The sequence below is a fragment of the Mus caroli genome, unplaced genomic scaffold, assembly GCF_978045245.1.
Source record: "Mus caroli unplaced genomic scaffold, Mus_caroli_1 scaffold_13, whole genome shotgun sequence".
Lineage (NCBI taxonomy): Eukaryota > Metazoa > Chordata > Mammalia > Rodentia > Muridae > Mus > Mus caroli.
Genome location: NW_028227268.1, coordinates 12,321,441 through 12,338,728, shown reverse-complemented (window position 1 = coordinate 12,338,728; position 17,288 = coordinate 12,321,441). Strand labels below are relative to the sequence as shown.

Below are 17,288 nucleotides of genomic sequence, written 5' to 3'. Positions count from 1 at the left end.
CTTGTCATGATCTGATTTATAAACCACTAAATGTCCCAGATCTTAATTGCATTCCCATCATCCGTGTTCCTTTCTTTTTCTGATTTTACATCTGTCTCCCAGGACATTCCCAGTGTGAGTTTTATTAGCTTCCTTTATAGTTAGAGATGAGCCACCCCATTCCAGCAAAGGAGGAATTTTCTTTGAACCAGGGACACTCTCTCTCCTCTCCCCTCTCTCTCCCTCTCCCTCTCCCTCTCCCTCTCCCTCTCCCTCTCCCTCTCCCTCTCCCCCTCTCTCTCTCTCTCTCTCTCTCTCTCCCCCTCTCCCTCTCCCTCCCCCTCCCTCTCTCTCCTCTTTTCCTCTTTCTTCTCTCCTTTCTCCTCTCTTCTCTCGATCTGTCTCTCTCTCTCACCCCAACCCCCACTCTGATTAGCCGCATTGTGAGGAACTAAACCCAAGATGCTCATATAATACCCCAGGAGTAGTGAGTGAGCAATGATGGACTTCTGCAGAGTGGCAGCCTTATCCTAATAATGCTTCAAGGCTTCTGAGGAAAGTGTCATTGAGGATTTGGGTCTGGTTGTGCCTCTTACACTTTCTAATGGTTCAGCCCATGCCAGAGCATAATATGGTCATTTCTTAGACCATAAAAATGTGGTCATATGTGAGGCTGGCTCAACGGTCTCGGATCCCTGGACGTTTTCTGCTTTTATGTCAGATCTTGCAGTGAGGGACCACCATACAAGCTTTGCAATTTCATTTCATGTCATTATATTTTGTTGCTTTAACTATTGGGGGGAATAAAGGCTTTTTAATGTGGCTCACTGGCTTGTCCTTTTCATGATGGCCATCATCCTTTCCCAGTGTCAGCTCTTTTGGAGACAGGGGTAAATCCTGGAAATTCATGTCACCGAGGGATGAAGGATTTATTCTCCGCCTGTGAGAACTCATGGGCAAGTCTCTGGGCAGCACCAGCCTTCGCATCTCCTGTGAAACAGAGAAGACTTGTGGAGAGAAGGGGCATGGAGGTGGAGAATACCTGTTGATATCTCCAAAGGGAGCTGTGCCTAGCTACAGCTTCCCAGGCTCAACCCCTGGCTTCCCTATGGAATGGTAACAGTGGAAGACAAGCAGCTGTGTTTTTCTAGCTTTAGGCCCTGTGTACAGAGTGTGCATGATGCTCATTGGACAGAGTGTGTGAGAATTAAGTGTTAGCCCAGTCTTCAGTGCACAACCCGGGTGGTAGTTTCAATGAGAACTGCCCCCCACCCCCAGTGATGCTGTTTGGAGAGCTTTGCTGGAGGAAGTACTGGGGGAGTGGGGGTGGCCTCCCTCCACTTCCTGTTCTGCCCTTCTGCTTCCTGTGCATAGAAATACATCACCAGCTGGCTTCCTGTTGTCCTATGCTGCAGGATCCCCCCATCATGGACTCCATCCCCTCTGGAGTCATAAGCCTGAATAAACCCTTCCTTCCTGCCATCATTTCTTGCTTTATCACATTAACAGAAAAGTCACTACCGCAACATGACACGAGTTAGTAACTTAGCACATGGGCACCGTTCCTTCTAGCACATGGGAGATAGTCTCTTCCCATAGAGGAGGCATCCATTTGTAGGGGTTTGTTCTGCAGCAACACCACATGCTGATATAAATGGCTCTTAGCTCCTTCTGGGCAATCAGTTTATGCACCTTCTCATTAACCAGTTATCATGACTGCAGGACTCCGGTTCACGGCTTTTGTTCCTGGTGTTCCAGGAAGGACAGAAGCTGCTTGGGGGTGGGGTTTGGCTTCCCATGCTCGTGTTTGGGCCTGGACAGAAGCACAGTGTCTGAAGAATATTGGTCAGTGGACAGAAGATGAAATTTGGCTAGTTTCTAGAAAGGTCAGAGAGTGGTCATTTTCAAATTCAACTTCACATGGGAATGTGGTTCATACGACAAACCATCTGGTTTGCTCCGGTCCAAAGGAGCTGAGATATTTGCTTTTAGAACGAGGACCTCGGAGTCTTCTGAGACTCAAGATTCCATGTGTTAACAGTTGGAAACTGCAGGGACAAATGTCAAAGTCACTCTTGGAAAGCTTAAGGATGCGCTGGTGACATCATGTGCGGAGTTTGAAGAGCTGCAGATGTGATGTCTGGGATCCAACCCCAAGCCCCTCATCTAACTGTTCTGAGGAAGGCTTAGACATTATTAATATATCTAATTTCCTGGCTGATCCTGATGTTCAGTAAGCATTAGTACAGATGTGCAACAAGCAGGATCCAGCACACGTCGGAGGGCTGTGACTAGCTGCAGTTGGCATGCTGTCTCGTCTGTGCTCAGGGTTCTAGTTGTTTAACCCTGTTAGTTACCCTCCTAGTGGGTAATTTTCTGTGAGTGCCATCGCAGAAGCAAGGCTGGGACGTGGTTGACTGGGTAATAAGGCACAAAGGCAGTATGCACAATAATTCAGGAAGGCAATTCCAAGCTCCCTCCTGCCAAAAACCCACCACATAATTGAAATCACAAAAGCTTGGGATCCACACTTTGTGTGTGTGTGTGTGCGTGCGCGCCCGCGTGTGCATATGTGCACATTCATGGGTACATGGAAGCCAGAAGAGGGCGGTGGATGTCCTGATCTATCATCCCTTGTATTATTCTCTTGAGCCAAGGTCTCTCACTGAACCCATAGTTAGACAGCATCCACTAAGCCCCAGGGATCCTCCAGTGTCTGCCCCTTGTCACCCATAGAGCTACAATTGCAGGTATGCACGGAGCCACGCCCAGCTTTTTTATGTAGATGCTTGGGGATTTGAACTCAGGCCCGTATTGCTTGCACAGCCCATCAAGTCATTGTCACAGACCCAGGAATCTACATTTTTACAGTCTTTCCAAGTAATGCTGAGGCACACTCAGATTTTCAGACCGCAAGTATACCAACTGCCTCTCCTTTCCAGTATAGCTCTTGCCGTGGAATTGCCTCATCTCTGAACATCACAGCTATAGCCATTGCCTTCTACCCGTCCCCTGAACTCCTCCCACATGTCACTGTCCCATATGATCGGAGAGACTACTTATGGTGGCAGATGGGAGGACAAGTCTCAGCACTTTACACCCCGCCCCCCTCTTTTCTGTGAGCTGGCAGTGAGTAAAAGCAACAGAAGTATATTCCTCTGTAGATAATGAGTCCGGAGAATAGATGCTTGCCAATCTAAGATACTGAGTTAGGGGTTAGCTTTAATCCTTTGCGACTCGGCATTCTTGGGGCCAAAACTGACTAATCCACTCCTGAAAAGAATGAAGAACTGAGGTTTGTCCCTGGTGGCCCCCGAGGACTTAATCTGAAACTTACTGTGGTGGCCAGAGCCTGGAAAGGAGAGAAGACCTGCCCAAACTGATAGCATTTGTGCACGTTGATGTCACCAAAGCGGCTACGGCGTTCCTTCCACCCCGCCAGCCTCTTCTCTGCCTTCATGTCCATAAGGTGCCGGAAAGGGCCCTGCTGGGGCAGACGGGCCATACGTGCCTGCAAAGGACCAGTTTGCATGGGTACTTCGTTAGACAAGCTGTACTACAGGAAGCAGCTCTCGCTCATGCCTCTCATCGATGAGATGGGCTTTCATTGGCTTTTGCCTTCTGCTATCTTGAGAGACAGAGGAAAGAGCCACGCCCTCCACTTGCTCTGGGGAGTTGTGATGGTTTGTGTATGCTTGGGATACGGAGTGGCACTGTTAGGAGGTGTGGCCTTGTTGGTGTAGGTGCACTACTGTGGGCTTGGGCCCTAGCCCTAAACTGCCTGGAATTGAGTTTTAGAGGCCTGCAGATGAAGATGTAGAACTCTCAGCTCCTCCTGCACCATGCCTGCCTGGATACTGCCATGCTCCTTCCTTGATGATAGTGGACTGAGTCTTGGGAACCTATAAGCCAGCCCCAATTAAATGTCCTTATAAGAGTTGCCTTGGTCATGGTTAGCAGTAAAACTCTAACTGAGCAGGAGTCTAGCGCCATGCGCTGAGAGCCAGAGCACAGACAGTTTCAGCTCAAATGGTGCTGACTCACTATGGGACCTTGGCTTTTCACTCAGCTCCATGGAGACTCCTAACCAAGGTTATCCCCCCCCCCCCAAGCTTTGGAGTGGCTTAGTTTAGATGAAAAGCAACACACTGGGCTCAGTCAGGTAAATGTTTGCTCTGACTTTGGATCACTGGCATTCATGTGAAAAATTGGTGATAGCAGCGCGCGTGAACACGCACGCATGCATGCACGCACCACGCACGCATGTGCGCGCGCTCACACACACTCATGGAGCTGCATCACCATGGCAACAAACCCGTACCGATCTAGGAGGCATTTTCTAGATTAGATGACGTGTGAAGAAAGACCCACCGTAAATGTGGGTGACCCTTACTGTAGGTTGGGGTCCTGGACTGAACAGAAAGCAACATATCAAAGAAGCCCCGTTGCTTCCTGTTCTTACCACCAGGCTGTCTTGCCCACGGTAGACCATCCCTTTGAGCCAAAACAGTCTCCCCTCTGCAAATTGCTTGTATCAGACATTTTCTCACAGTAATTAGAAAGATAACTACTGTGGCTTTGCCTCCCTGACTTTTCTAGTTTCTGACCATAGGACCCTCGGCTCATTTCTTTCTCCTTACTCGACCCCTCTGGACTGTCAACAGGTCCCAAACTTTTCCTGGACACCACAAATCGTCCTTGTACAATGAGTTCCACCTCGTGATCTGCTCACGTGTGCCTCACCAGGAAAACTTTCCCCAGGAACGTTTGCCTTCCTTCTTAGTGGAGGAGTCCCGGAAATTACCATCTCTCTCCACAGCTTGCTTCTTCTTGTTTGTTTCTACAAAGCCAGGAATCTGGCCAATAACTGAGATTGGTGGCTAATGGCTTTGGGCTGCTGACAACTGAGTTCCCCCCTCCACCCCCATTCTAACTAGGCATGTGGCAGAATGAGTGTGTGGGAAGCCAGGCCCACCACAGGAACTTGGTCCCAGCGAGGGAGTTAGACCACATCCTGTCTCCCACATATCAGGAAACAAGACCAGGTTTTGTTTCTTCCAGCACTGACCATAAAGACCCCAGATAGGGAGTGAAAGAGTCACCCTGGGATGATGACAGAGGAGTGACAAACATTCAAGGCCAATCAGATCTCAGGGATCAAGCCTTTCCCTTCCCAGATGGGAAAACTGACCCAGCAGTGTGGAAGGGGACTTTTCTAGGTCCTGTCACCTTCTGTGCAGTCAGATGTCAGTGGCTAGATGTAGTTTCAGGGTAGCTGCTCTTTCAAAGGAAGGCCATTTAAGGGTTTACCATGAAGAGCTATGGCTTGTTGGCGACAGACCTCAGATGGACCAAGACCAGGTTGTGACCAGAGCTGACCTCCCGTGGAGCTCTCTCTGCAGTGGAAAATGAGTGATCCTTCCATCTCTCTCCATATCATTTCTGCCGTTTCTCCCTATTTTCTTGGTTCTTTCTTTATAAGATTTAGCATCACCATCATCATCACCACCATCATCATCATCATCACCACCACCTCCTCTTCCTCCTCACCACCATCATTCACCAGATTAAATAAAGTCAACCATAGGTCAAGAGGCAGAGCGAACAACCAGTTGACAGGGAGTGAACACAGGAAGAATCCATAGAGACTGAGAGGAAGTTACGGGGACAGATAGAGAGGCGCACAGGAAGTAGAAGGGAGGGGCATTTAGTTTGAAAGGTATTTAAGAAGGAGTGTGAAGGAGCTTTGTCCTTCTGCGATGCTGGTTGAAGAGGAAGTTTTGCTGGGTGCTTTGTCTGCCTCTCTGAGGTAGTAGGCTTTCACCCCAGCAATCTGACTCCCGAGTCTCCATTTGGTAAAATCAAACCATTGGGATTTTGTTTTAAAACTAACAGAACCTGCCCCAATTAGGTGTTCCCCACCGACATGGCTTGCAGACCATGTAAGAAGTTCCCCACGGAAATTTGTCACCCATGTGAGCAATTTGATTTGGATTTTCTGGATTTTTAAATGTCTATAGTAGGGATAAAAATTCAGAATAACTCTGAAGTGTTGGTGGAACACATTTCCCACAGAGTGAAAGGAACCTACTACATGTGGGAAAGACAGTCCATCAATGGTGGGAAAGGCAAAAGGGCTTCCGGGCCATCAAGGGGTAAAGACCACCTTATGCAGTCTACACATGCACAGCAGACACTCAGGGCATGGAGGCAGAACGGAGGGATTCCTGGGTGGGAAACACCTCCAGGAACCTCAGAGAACTATGCACACTAGAGAGTGTCTTCTCTTGGTCATTCCCCAAGTGAGGCTTACAGTATATTTCCACACTTGCAGGGGTTTCATTTCTCTGTCTAATCTGAAACAATGGCAGGCAGGTGAAAGTGTCTGAGTGGGAATCCTGTCCTTCTGATCCCCCACCCACCCACCCAGGGCTCCCCATGCCCTCCGCTCACCCTTCTGTGAGGACTCATCTTCTCAGCTTGCAATGGGTGAGAAGAAAAGGGGCTCACGTCGTATATTCGGATGCTCTTTGTTGTTGGAGGGGACAATTCACGACCTTGTCCTACATCTTTGCTGTCACATGCTCCTAAGGGAATTAGAGGTAGATTCATAGAACCCAGAGGGTTTGGCAACCTCCAACCTGTTTCAAACTAGTAGGAAGAGAAAGGCTGCATTCCAGGATTCCCTGATCTGCTGCCTGCTTCTTTGCTAAAATCAACAGGGTTACTTTTGCAGTGTCTGACCACAGGGTATGACAAGAGAACACAACACACTCTCGAGAGCACCAAGAGCCAAGAATGGGAAGCCGTGGTGGCAATGAGTGGAGGCTGATCTGTCGACAACTTGACTAACTGAAATCACAAGTCACTTGTCACTACGGCGGGTGAGGGATTTTCTTGATCAGATGATTTCCAACAGGAAGATTGACCCTGAATGTGGATGAGCCCCTGTGGAGGCAGTCCAGATGGATGTGGTAGAAGGAAATGGTGTTCTCTCTGCTTGCTCACACTCTCACTGGCAAGTTCATCTAGCTGGTTCTGGGGATATTCCTTCACCGGCATTAGAACGAATTCCTTCAGGGGTCTTAAAGATTTATTTATTATCTATAGGTACACTGTAGCTGTTTTCAGACAGCCCAGAAAAGGGCATCAGATCTCATTATGGATGGTTGTGAGCCACCATGTGGTTGTTGGGATTTGAACTCAGGATCTTCTGAAGAGCAGTCAGTGCTCTTAACCACTGAGTCAACTCTCCAGCTTCTTTAAGGATTCTGACCAAAGACCAGGAACTGTCCAGGGCTTCAGTGTCCTGTTTGGAACTGCTGAGACATTCAGCCTCATAGACTGAACAGCTACTGTATTCTTGACATCTCTACTGTGAGACAGCCATCGTTGGACTAAAAGGCCCACATCCTTTTAATACACGTGTGTTCCTTTGGAGAACTGAATAAAACAGAGAACTGTCTAATAAAGGTGCTGTGAAATTCCCAGGTGATGCTCAGAGATGTCTTGTGGGGAGTGTGTACTCTCAGGAAGTCATTCTGCTGCAGCTATGTGAGCTGACCCTCACTGTGGGGATTTAATTGCGTAGAGAATATTATCAGCGCTCAGGTGTGGTTGCTTAATCAGGTCAGCTAAGGAGTCAATTGTGCAAACCCTTCATTTTGCTGCACGGATGGAAAATTCTCTATCTTAATGCAGAGGTTGACAAACTTTCTCCTCAAAGGCCAGATGACAACTACTTTAGGATGTGTAGACTGCATGATTTTTTTTCCAACTATAGAGCATGTCTATTGGAGCACATAAATAGCTCTGGTTGGGCTCAGTCAGAAAAGGGCTTGCTGTATAATCATGACACAAGTGTGATCCCCAAACTGGTATTATAGATGCATGCTGCTGTGCCTGACTTTTTTACGTTGAGTGCTGGGAATCCAGACTCAAGTCCTCATGTTTGTGAAGCACACACCTTATCTACTGAGTCGTCTCTCTAGCCTCGAGGCTCCTTTATATTAAAAACCTAATAAAGGTCCCTAATTTCTAGGGTAAATTATTTCATTGCCACATTCCTTAATCACCTCTTCTCATGCTGGCCAACTTTCATGGATTCGTGAGAATTTCCTAGTGTACTCTACCTCCCAAAGATGCAGGAGGGGCTATTTATCCTCTCATGCATGAGCACCAGTGGGTAATTAAGACCATTGCATCCCCTAGGCATTTTCTGAAGGTTTTCTCTGCTGGGCCAACCCTGCTGCTCATTCATTTCCTTTTCCTCTATAGAAGTAGCTTCTGTTGTACAGGGTCAGGGTTGCTGTGTGCTGTGTGCCTCCTCAACACCTCCTTCAGGCTGAGTGGAAGCCTTGCATTCCTCAAAGGATTAAAAACAGAGAAAGAAGTGAGGAAAATTGCAAACTACAAAGCCTCTATGAAATTCTATGAAGAGAATTCCAGACCAATTTTCCTTATAAAAATTGATGCAAAAATACTCAATAAAATACTCACAAACCAAATGTAAGAACATATCAAAGATATCATTCACCATGATCGAGTAGGGTTCATCCCAGGTATGCCAGAATGGTTCAATATATGGAAATCCATCAATGTAATCCATCATATAAAGAAATTGAAAGGGAAAACCCATATAATCATCTCCTTAGATGCTGATAATGCCTTTTATAAAATCCTTCATATTAAAAGTCTTGGTGAGATCAGGGATTCAAGGCACATACCTAAACACAATAAAGGCAATATACAGCAAGCCAATGGCCAACATCAAGTTAAATGGAGAGAAACTTAAATCAACTCCACTATACTAAGGGTCAAGACAAGATGTTCACTTACTTTCTTTTCAATATAGTCCTTGAACCTCTAGCTGGAGTAATAAGACAACTAAAGGAGATCAAGGAAATACAAATTAGAAAGGAAGAAGTTAAAGTATCACTACTTGTGTATGATATGATAATATACACAAGTGACCCCCAAAATTCTACCAGAGAACTCCTACAGCTGATAAACACCTTCAGCAAAGTGGCTGGATACAAAATTAACTCAAAGAAATCAGTAGCACTCCTTTATAACAAAGGATAAACAGGTTGAGTAAGAAGTTAGGGAGACAGTACCCTTCACAATAACCTGAAATAATATAAAATACCTTGGTGTAACTATAAGCAAGTAAGTGAAATACCTGAATGACAAGAACTTCAAGTCTCTGGAAAAAAAAAAACTGAAGAAGATATCAGAAGATGGAAAGATCTTCCATGCTCATGGATCAGTAGGATTAACATAGTAAAAAAATGACTATCTTACCAAAAGCAATCTATAGATTCTATGAAATTCCCATAAAAATTCCAACATAATTCTTTATAGACCTTGAAAGAACACTCTCAATTTCATATGGAAAAAAAAAAAAAACAAAGGGGGAAAAAAAACCCTTGGTAGCTAAAATAATCCAGGATAATAAAAGAACTTTTGGAAGTATCACCACCCCTGTTCTCAAGCTGTACTACAAAGCAATAGTAATAAAAACTGCATGGTATTGGTATAGAAACAGACAGGTTGATCTATGGTATAGAACCCAAGAAGCAGAAATAAACCCATACACCTTTGGACTCTTAATACAATGGGAAAGGGAGAGCATCTTCAAATAACGCTGGTTTAACTGGGTGAATGCATGGAGAAGAATGCAAATAGATTCATATGTATCATCCTGCACAAAACTCAAGTCCAAGTGGATCAAAGACCTCAACATAAAACCAGATACACTAAATCTCATAGAACAGAAAGTGAGCCTAACCTTGAACTCATTGCTATCGGAGACAACTTCCTGAAGAGAGCACCCATGGCTCAGGCACGAAGATCAATAATAAATGGGAACTCATGAATTAATTAACAAGTGGGACCTCATGAAACTGAAAAACTTCTGTAATGCAAAGGATACAGTCATTAGGATAAAATGACAGCCTACAGGATGAGAAAAATATCTTCATCTGACAGAGGGCTAATCCCTAAAATATTTAAAGAACTGAACACCAAAAATAATCCAATTAAAAGATGGGGTACAAAGCTAAACAGGGAATTTTCAACAGAGGAATCTCTAATAGCCAAAAAGCACTTAAAGAAATGTTTAATGTAATTAATCATTAGGGAAATGCAAATCAAAGCAACTCCGAGATTCCACCTTACATCCATCAGAATGACTAAGATCAAAGCTAATGGGAGTGCAAACTTGTACAGCCACTCTGGAAATCAATTTGGTGGTTTCTCAGAAAACTGGGAAAAGTTCTACCTCAAGATCCAGCTAAGCCACTCCTGGGAATATACCCAAAAGATGCTCCACCATCCCACAAAGACACTTGCTCAACTATGTTCATAGCAGCTTTATTTGTGATAGCCAGAAACTGGAAACAATCCAGATGTCCCTAAACTGAAAAATGGATAAAGAAAATGTGGTTCATTTATAACAATGGAGTAATACTCAGCTATTAAAAACAAGGACATCATGATCATTTTGCAGGCAAATGGATGGAACTAGAAAATATTATCCTGAGTGAGGTAACCCATATACAAAAGGGCGTTCATGGCATGTACTCACTGATAAGTGGATATTAGTCATAAAGTACAGGATAATCATGCTACACTCCACAGACCCCCCCAAAAGCCAAATAACCAGGAGAATCCAAGGGAAGATGCTTGAATCGAAGGGGAAATAAAATAAATATCAGAGGTGGATGGAGGAGGGAACTAGGTGGGTGTAGGAATGGGGATGGGAACGGGGTAGAGAGAGATCAGATGCAGGGAGAACATGGGAAAGAAAACAGAAATCAGTAGGGGCAGCATCTCTAAGATGTGCCAGAGACCTGGGACAGGGGTGGGGGTGGGGGGAAGCTCCAGGGAGTCTATGGGGGTAACTCTAGCTGAGAATCCTAGCAGTAGGGGGTAGGAAGTCTTAGGCGGCCACCTCCAGTGGTCAGGCAGGGCTTCCAGTGAAGAAATAAGAACACCAACTTATCCAAAAAAACCCATGACCTAAAATGTATCCTGCCTACAAAATGTGCAGGGAAAAAGATGGATCAGAGATGGAGGGAATGGCCAACCGATGAACAGCTGAAATTGAAACCCATCCCATGAGCAATTAGTCCTCGACACTATTAATGATTCTCTGCTATGTTTGCAGACAGGAGCCTAGCATAACTGTCCTCAGAGGGGCTCCACCCAACAGCCGACGGAAACAGATTCGGAGACCCACAGCCCAATATTAGATGGAGCTCAGTTGAGTCTTGTGGAAGAGTTGGAAGGATGATTGAGGGCCCTGAAGAAGATCGAGACTCCACAAGAAGACCAACAGAATCAACTCACCTGGACCTTTGAGGGCTACCAGAGACTGAAACACCAACCAGAGAGCAAACATGGGCTGGGCCTACCCCAACCCCCAGCACATCTGTAACAGCTGTGCAGCGTGGTCTTCATGTGGGTCCCCAACAACTGAAGCAGGGGCTTTCCCTGAGTCTGTTGCCTTCCTGTGGATCCCATTCCCCTAACTGGCCTGCCTTGTCTGGCCTCAGTGGGAGAGGATGAGTCTTGTCCTGCAGTGGCTTGAAGTGCCAGGGTGGGGTGATAATGGGGGCGGGCAGAAAGAGCTCCTCCTTCACAAAAGAGATGGGGAGTGGGGAGTGAGGGGAGGAGGCATAGGGTAGACTGGGAAGAAGGGGGTTGCTATTGAGATGTAAAGTGAATAAATAAATAAATTGATGAGAAAAAAAAAAAACAGAAAGAAGTCAGCTCACTGAACATTTCCCCTTAGAAGCCAAGGTAGATATAAAAACAGGACTCAGCCTTTTCTGAGGAGAAAGGGAAGATGGTGGAGGGCGAGGTGAGAGGAGGGTCTAAGAGGAGTGGATTGAGGGGAAGCTACAACAGGGATGTAAAGTAAATTAATTATTAATAAAATGTGACTCAGAATCGTCTTTCAGAGTCTGCTAAAACATTTAATTCTGAGGTCCGTGCTGGTATGTGGAAAGCATTTTTTTTCCTTTTTCCTTTGAGTTTGTGTTCTGAGCATGCACATCTGTGCTGACACGTGTGGAGCATGGCGGTCACTCCTGGGTGCTGTGTCTCATGTACTGTCTGCCTGTGTTTTTAGGCAGGATCTCGAACTGGCCTGGAACTTGCCTGTTAGGCTAGACTGGGCCATGGATTGCAAATGTCCATCTTTCTCCTCGTCCTAGTGTTGGGGGTTTCAGATGTGTGCCCACATTTATTACATGGTGCTGGGGGTCAAACTCATGCTTGTGCAGTGAGCACTTCACTGACAGACATCTCTCCAGCTCTGAACATTTTCATCAGTGGAGTCAGGTGATGGCTGGGCTACCATGGTTTAATGGGGTGTCTGGAATTTAAACAGAGGCTCAATAAATGTTTGGGAAACAAGTTCATGGGGGGGGGGAGGACTGTGAAGATGCCTGTCTGAGCTGAAACTGGACTTTTCTTCCAGGATGCTCTGCCTCTTGGGATGCCTGTCAAGAATTCGAAGCAGTGTGTGGTGTGCCAGGAGGGACTTCCCCTTTAGATCCCAGGCACCAGAGCCCACGTGGCTTTCAATCTCAAATGTCTTCCACTACTTCAGCATTATCCTAAGAGGAATCTAGTCTCATGGGGCTTTGCTGAGGCCCCCTTAGCCACTAACTGTTGGCCTTTGCAGCCAGTATTGCTGGACTCGGGGACTGTTCATCTAGCAGGCATCAGGGGCAGCCCCTCCCAGGCTGGGATGGAGGTGGCCCTGGGGAAGAGGAAAGGCTCAGGGAACAGGGGAGTGGGAGACTCCAGGCTGCTCTTTATTTATTGTGAGATAACCAGGACATTTGACTAATTTTAAAATTCTTTCTTTAGTGATGGTTTTTAGGGGTGAGGGGAAGGGGGAGGGGGAGGGGGAGAAGCAGGGAGGCATTCTCTGGAAGTGATTAAACCCGGAGATAACACATACTCATAGAAAACTGGAAATTTTAAAAGAAGACTTGTTTGTAACCTCAAAATTAATCCCATGCCCTTGAGGCTGGAAATACTTCTCTGTGAGCACAGAAAGAGACATATTCCCTGCTTAACTTTGAGCCTTTTAAAGTAAAAATAGGCGTCTGCTGAGCGACTCTGTATCCTCATAAGAACAGAACATATACTTGGCAAATACTCTACACTGAGCTGCACCCCTACATCTTTGGGTTTGATTCTTGTTTCTTTGAGAAACGGCCTTGCCATGGTGCAGGCTCTATAAAAATATTAACTTACCTGTCTCCGCTACCATGCCCACGTCTGTGGAGGCCTCAGGACAACCCTGGGTGTCACCTTTGGCTCTCCCGCACCTTTGAGTCAGGCTCTCTCATTTCCTTGAAGCTCGCCAATTAGGCTGGTTGGTGGACACGTTTTCCAGACCTTCCCATCTGTACCTCCCCAGTGCTGAGAATCACACCTGGCGCTTTCTGCAGCTTTATCTGGGTTCGGAGGGATTGAACTTAGGTTTTCATTCTCTCACGGCAAGCCCTGTATGGACTGAACCTTTTAGAGCTATTTCTAAAGGGGTTTTAATGTTCAGCGTAGGGGCACTGAATTTTCGCAGGCTGGAGAGTAGCAGCTCCAGGCCCTGGTAGTGTGTAGGAGCCTCCCATGGAGGCTTTCAAAAAGTCCAGTGCGCAGGTGTCCCCATGCCCACTGAGTCTGAGTTTTGCTGAGCAGTGCTTTGGACAAACCTCTGGGTGATTTCCACTAGGGCAGCAGGGGCTTATACAGCACCCGGTTAGAATCTGGACTTACCTGTGCAGACTCTGGCAACCAAATTAGATGCTCCTTTGTGTTGCATGCTAGAAGCCAAACCAGGGGGTGGGGGTGGGGGGTTTAAGGGTAGAAATGATCACCTTATGGATTGCAGTGTTTGACTGGTTTAAGCACCTTTTGTTTCTGACAATGGCTCCCATATGCTTAAAAAAGAAAAAAACACACACACACATACTGGGTTTTTAAATATTTATCTATCTATCTATCTATCTATCTATCTATCTATCTATCTATCTATCTCTTATCTATCTATCTATCTATCTATCTATCTATCTATCTACCTACCTATCTATCTAAAAGTCATTCAGTTGTATTAAAGCTTTAAGGCTTCTTGCCAACTTCTGCATCAGGGAAAAGCTGTTAATGCAAGAGAAACACTGTAATTTCTAAACATTTTAATTTGATTCTGTTAGCGTCACTTTCACAGCTGCCTCATGTAACTCAAGCTGGCCTCAGATTCTCTGTGTAACCAAGGTCGGCTTGAACATCTGACCCTCTTTCATCTGCCTCCCAAGCGCTGGGTGACATACATGCATCGCCATGCCTGGCTTGTGATTTCTTTTAAAACAAGTGTTATGTTAATATTGTTTGACTCTCCCAGCTCCTCAAAAGGGCTCTACCTTGTGGCTTGAGCATTCAGAAGGACCGTGTAAGACAGAACCTGAATCTTTATTGTACAGAGTATGGCAGGTAGAATTCTAAGATGCCTAGGATTCTAACCCCATAAGATATATGCCCTAGATGATCCATGTCCTTGGATGTGACCTGGGCTGGTGAATGTGACGATCCAACATTCCAATGACTATGCACTATAAGGCAAAGATAAAGGAATTTTGTAGTTTAAAAACCCTTATAAGGTGACTCTAAAGGGATCAAGAAGGTGCTTATGGGTTGCAGAAAAGGCTCAGTGGCTAAGAGACTTGTTGCTTTCCAGGGGACACCAGTCTGTTTCCTAGAACCCACATAGTGGCTAAGAGTCATCTGTAATTCTAGTTCCAGAAAATCTGATGCCCTTTTCTGGTCTCAACAGGAACCACACATATGGTACACATGCCTACACGCAAGCAAACCACTCACACTCCCCAAAAACAAACAAACAAACAAACAAACAAACAAACAAACAAACAAACAAACAGCATATCTTGGCAGGCCTGACCTGATTCACTGAGTACCTTAGAAATGATCTTGGGTTCAAAGCTTTCAAGAGACAAACCAATGTGAGTTCTAAGTCTGCAAAGAAATGGATCTTGCCAAGAACCCAGAGCCACAAGGAGATGCCAAGGGTAAGAGTCAGTTAAGCTTTGTCCAGTTTCCTGACCCATAAAAGTAGACATAATTAGCAGATGTTGTTTTAATCCACCAGATGTGTGGTCATTTGCTCTGTGGCAAGAGGACTCTAATCCAGTGGTGGAGATATAATAACAGAGAAAGGTTACAGGACTTGGCCAGGAACACACATTGGAAGCTCATGGGACTGGGAATCAAGCCTCTTCATTTGCTACAGTGTGCTATTAACCACCATTCCACCATCAGTTTACAGAAAAAGGCTCACTGGCACCAACCCTCTTATTTTCTGGAAAATATAAACTGGAACAAACCAAGGCTGATTCTAAACTCTGCTGCATTGTGAAAATCAGAAGAAGGAGCTGCTAATACAATACAGAGTTCACACACACACACACACACACACACACACACACACACACACAAGGTAGCAAAGCCAGGATTTGGTTACCACCTGGGCTCTCTTTGTGGGCTGCTGGCTGTGCTGGGAGATGAAGGGCAGCATTTGTGAGTAGATGTGTTTCAATGGTTGACTCTAAATGATGCCTCCTACAAGACCACTGGTGTCCACACAACGGCAGACGATGGCTCCTTGGAAGCTGAGAGGTGCTGTTGTCTGTAGCTGCGAACTTGGAAAAGTCTCTAGACTTTCATAATAGAATATTTTTCCCTTATGAATCAGGGGTAATAATACTTGGTCAGCCCTGGCCTTCACCATCCATCAGTTTCCCATCATCCTTGATCTCGTCATGAAGTGACTGCTTTACATATATAGCCATTCCACTGCTTTGTGTCATATGCCCTGTGTCATAGTTCTGTCCAGAGAGCAAGGATAGTCTGGTGTGGGGGAGAGGATCATGGGAAGCGATCATTTTCTAGTACACAGCTGGAATGAGATTGTTTCATTTTCCAGGATCCATCTGTCCCTTTCCTGTTTGGAATGCATATGTGTTGTACCTTAGAGGTGAGTAGCCATCTTGTGGAGGTGAGACTAAGGAGGGGAGGAGGAAGCTGTGGAAAGCTTGGGTCTCTGATGGCAACAAGGTGACACCAACCATCCTTGTATATATTGTTCTACATATCTTGTTAATTGTGTTCACTTAAATAGGGTTTGACCAGTAGAATTCTAAGATGCCTATTTCTAGGTGCATGACCTAAATGATCCAATGTTCCTATGACTATGGTACTACAGGGCAAAGATGAAGGTATTTTGTAGTTAAAAATCCTTATAAGTTAACCCTAAAATTTATAGGTTTTCTTTATAGGTTTCTTCTTTCTGCTTATGGCATGTTATTTTTAAAGAGTTTTTAAAACACTAAGGAGCAAATAATTCATACATTATGATAGCTGAATGATCCCTCTCTAGAGCTGTAATGGATGTAGACAAGGGATGTAGATGTAGAAAGAGCCAAACACCTTTCTTTCTCAGTACAGATTCTTGGGACATATCGATGCAGTGTGGGGTGGGGCATAGGTGTGGCCCAAATGGAATTTAACCGAGTAACAAGTCACCAAACAAGCCTAATAAATATGGCCTTGTCAGAGGCATAACACACCCAAGAACATGCTACCTTCTGTCTTTGAACACTGAAATCTGAAAATGATAAAGACTTTGGGAAGTAATGAGCCAATCTGCTAACAAAGCTACGTCCTAGGTCAACAGACAGGGGAGTTGCAACCAAGAGATGGGCGTTCTCCCCATTCCAGTCATAGCAGACTCTCCGGTTCCAACTCCAGGGTTGGCTGCAGGAGGCAGCAGAGAAAATGTGGTTCATGAGTGGAGGATGGTGAAGGGGCTGAGGAAAACAAAACTCCCCTGTCCTTTAGAGCCACAGTTATGAGAGGAGGGAACAACTGTCTTTGCAAAGGGCAGACCTAGTTGGGAACATACGGTTGTTCTAGAACCTCATGTATTATGGGACATACCCATTTGTCTCTAAAAGACAGATGATGGAACTGGTGATGGTAACTTCTGAGGGGTCGGTTTGGGTTTGGGTTTAAGGGAAAACCTTCTATCAACATCTTTCATGAATTCGTTGTGCTCCTTGTCCCTGTGACAAACCTGATAGAACTGGAGGGAGAAAGGACTTATTTTGGCTCACAGTTTGAAGTGTACAGTCCACCACAGCGGGGGAAGGCATGGCAGAGTTCTTAGCTTCATGAGTGTATGGCTGGTGCTCCTCACATCTCAGGGGAGCAGGAGACAG

At 45.6% G+C, this 17,288-nt stretch overlaps 1 protein-coding gene across 1 annotated transcript in view; it reads right to left on the bottom strand.

The window, feature by feature from the left end:
• Positions 1-736: 736 nt before the first annotated feature.
• Positions 737-17,288, bottom strand: part of LOC110305676 (uncharacterized) — a 36,296-nt gene continuing 19,744 nt past the window's right edge. Inside the window, exons 3-5 of the mRNA XM_021177741.2 lie at positions 6,433-6,566; positions 3,317-3,490; positions 737-969 (exon numbers count right to left, since the gene is read on the bottom strand). Coding sequence (XP_021033400.2) covers positions 739-969; positions 3,317-3,490; positions 6,433-6,566 — 539 coding nt within the window. The 3' untranslated portion in view covers positions 737-738. The remainder of the gene's footprint in view (positions 970-3,316; positions 3,491-6,432; positions 6,567-17,288) is intronic.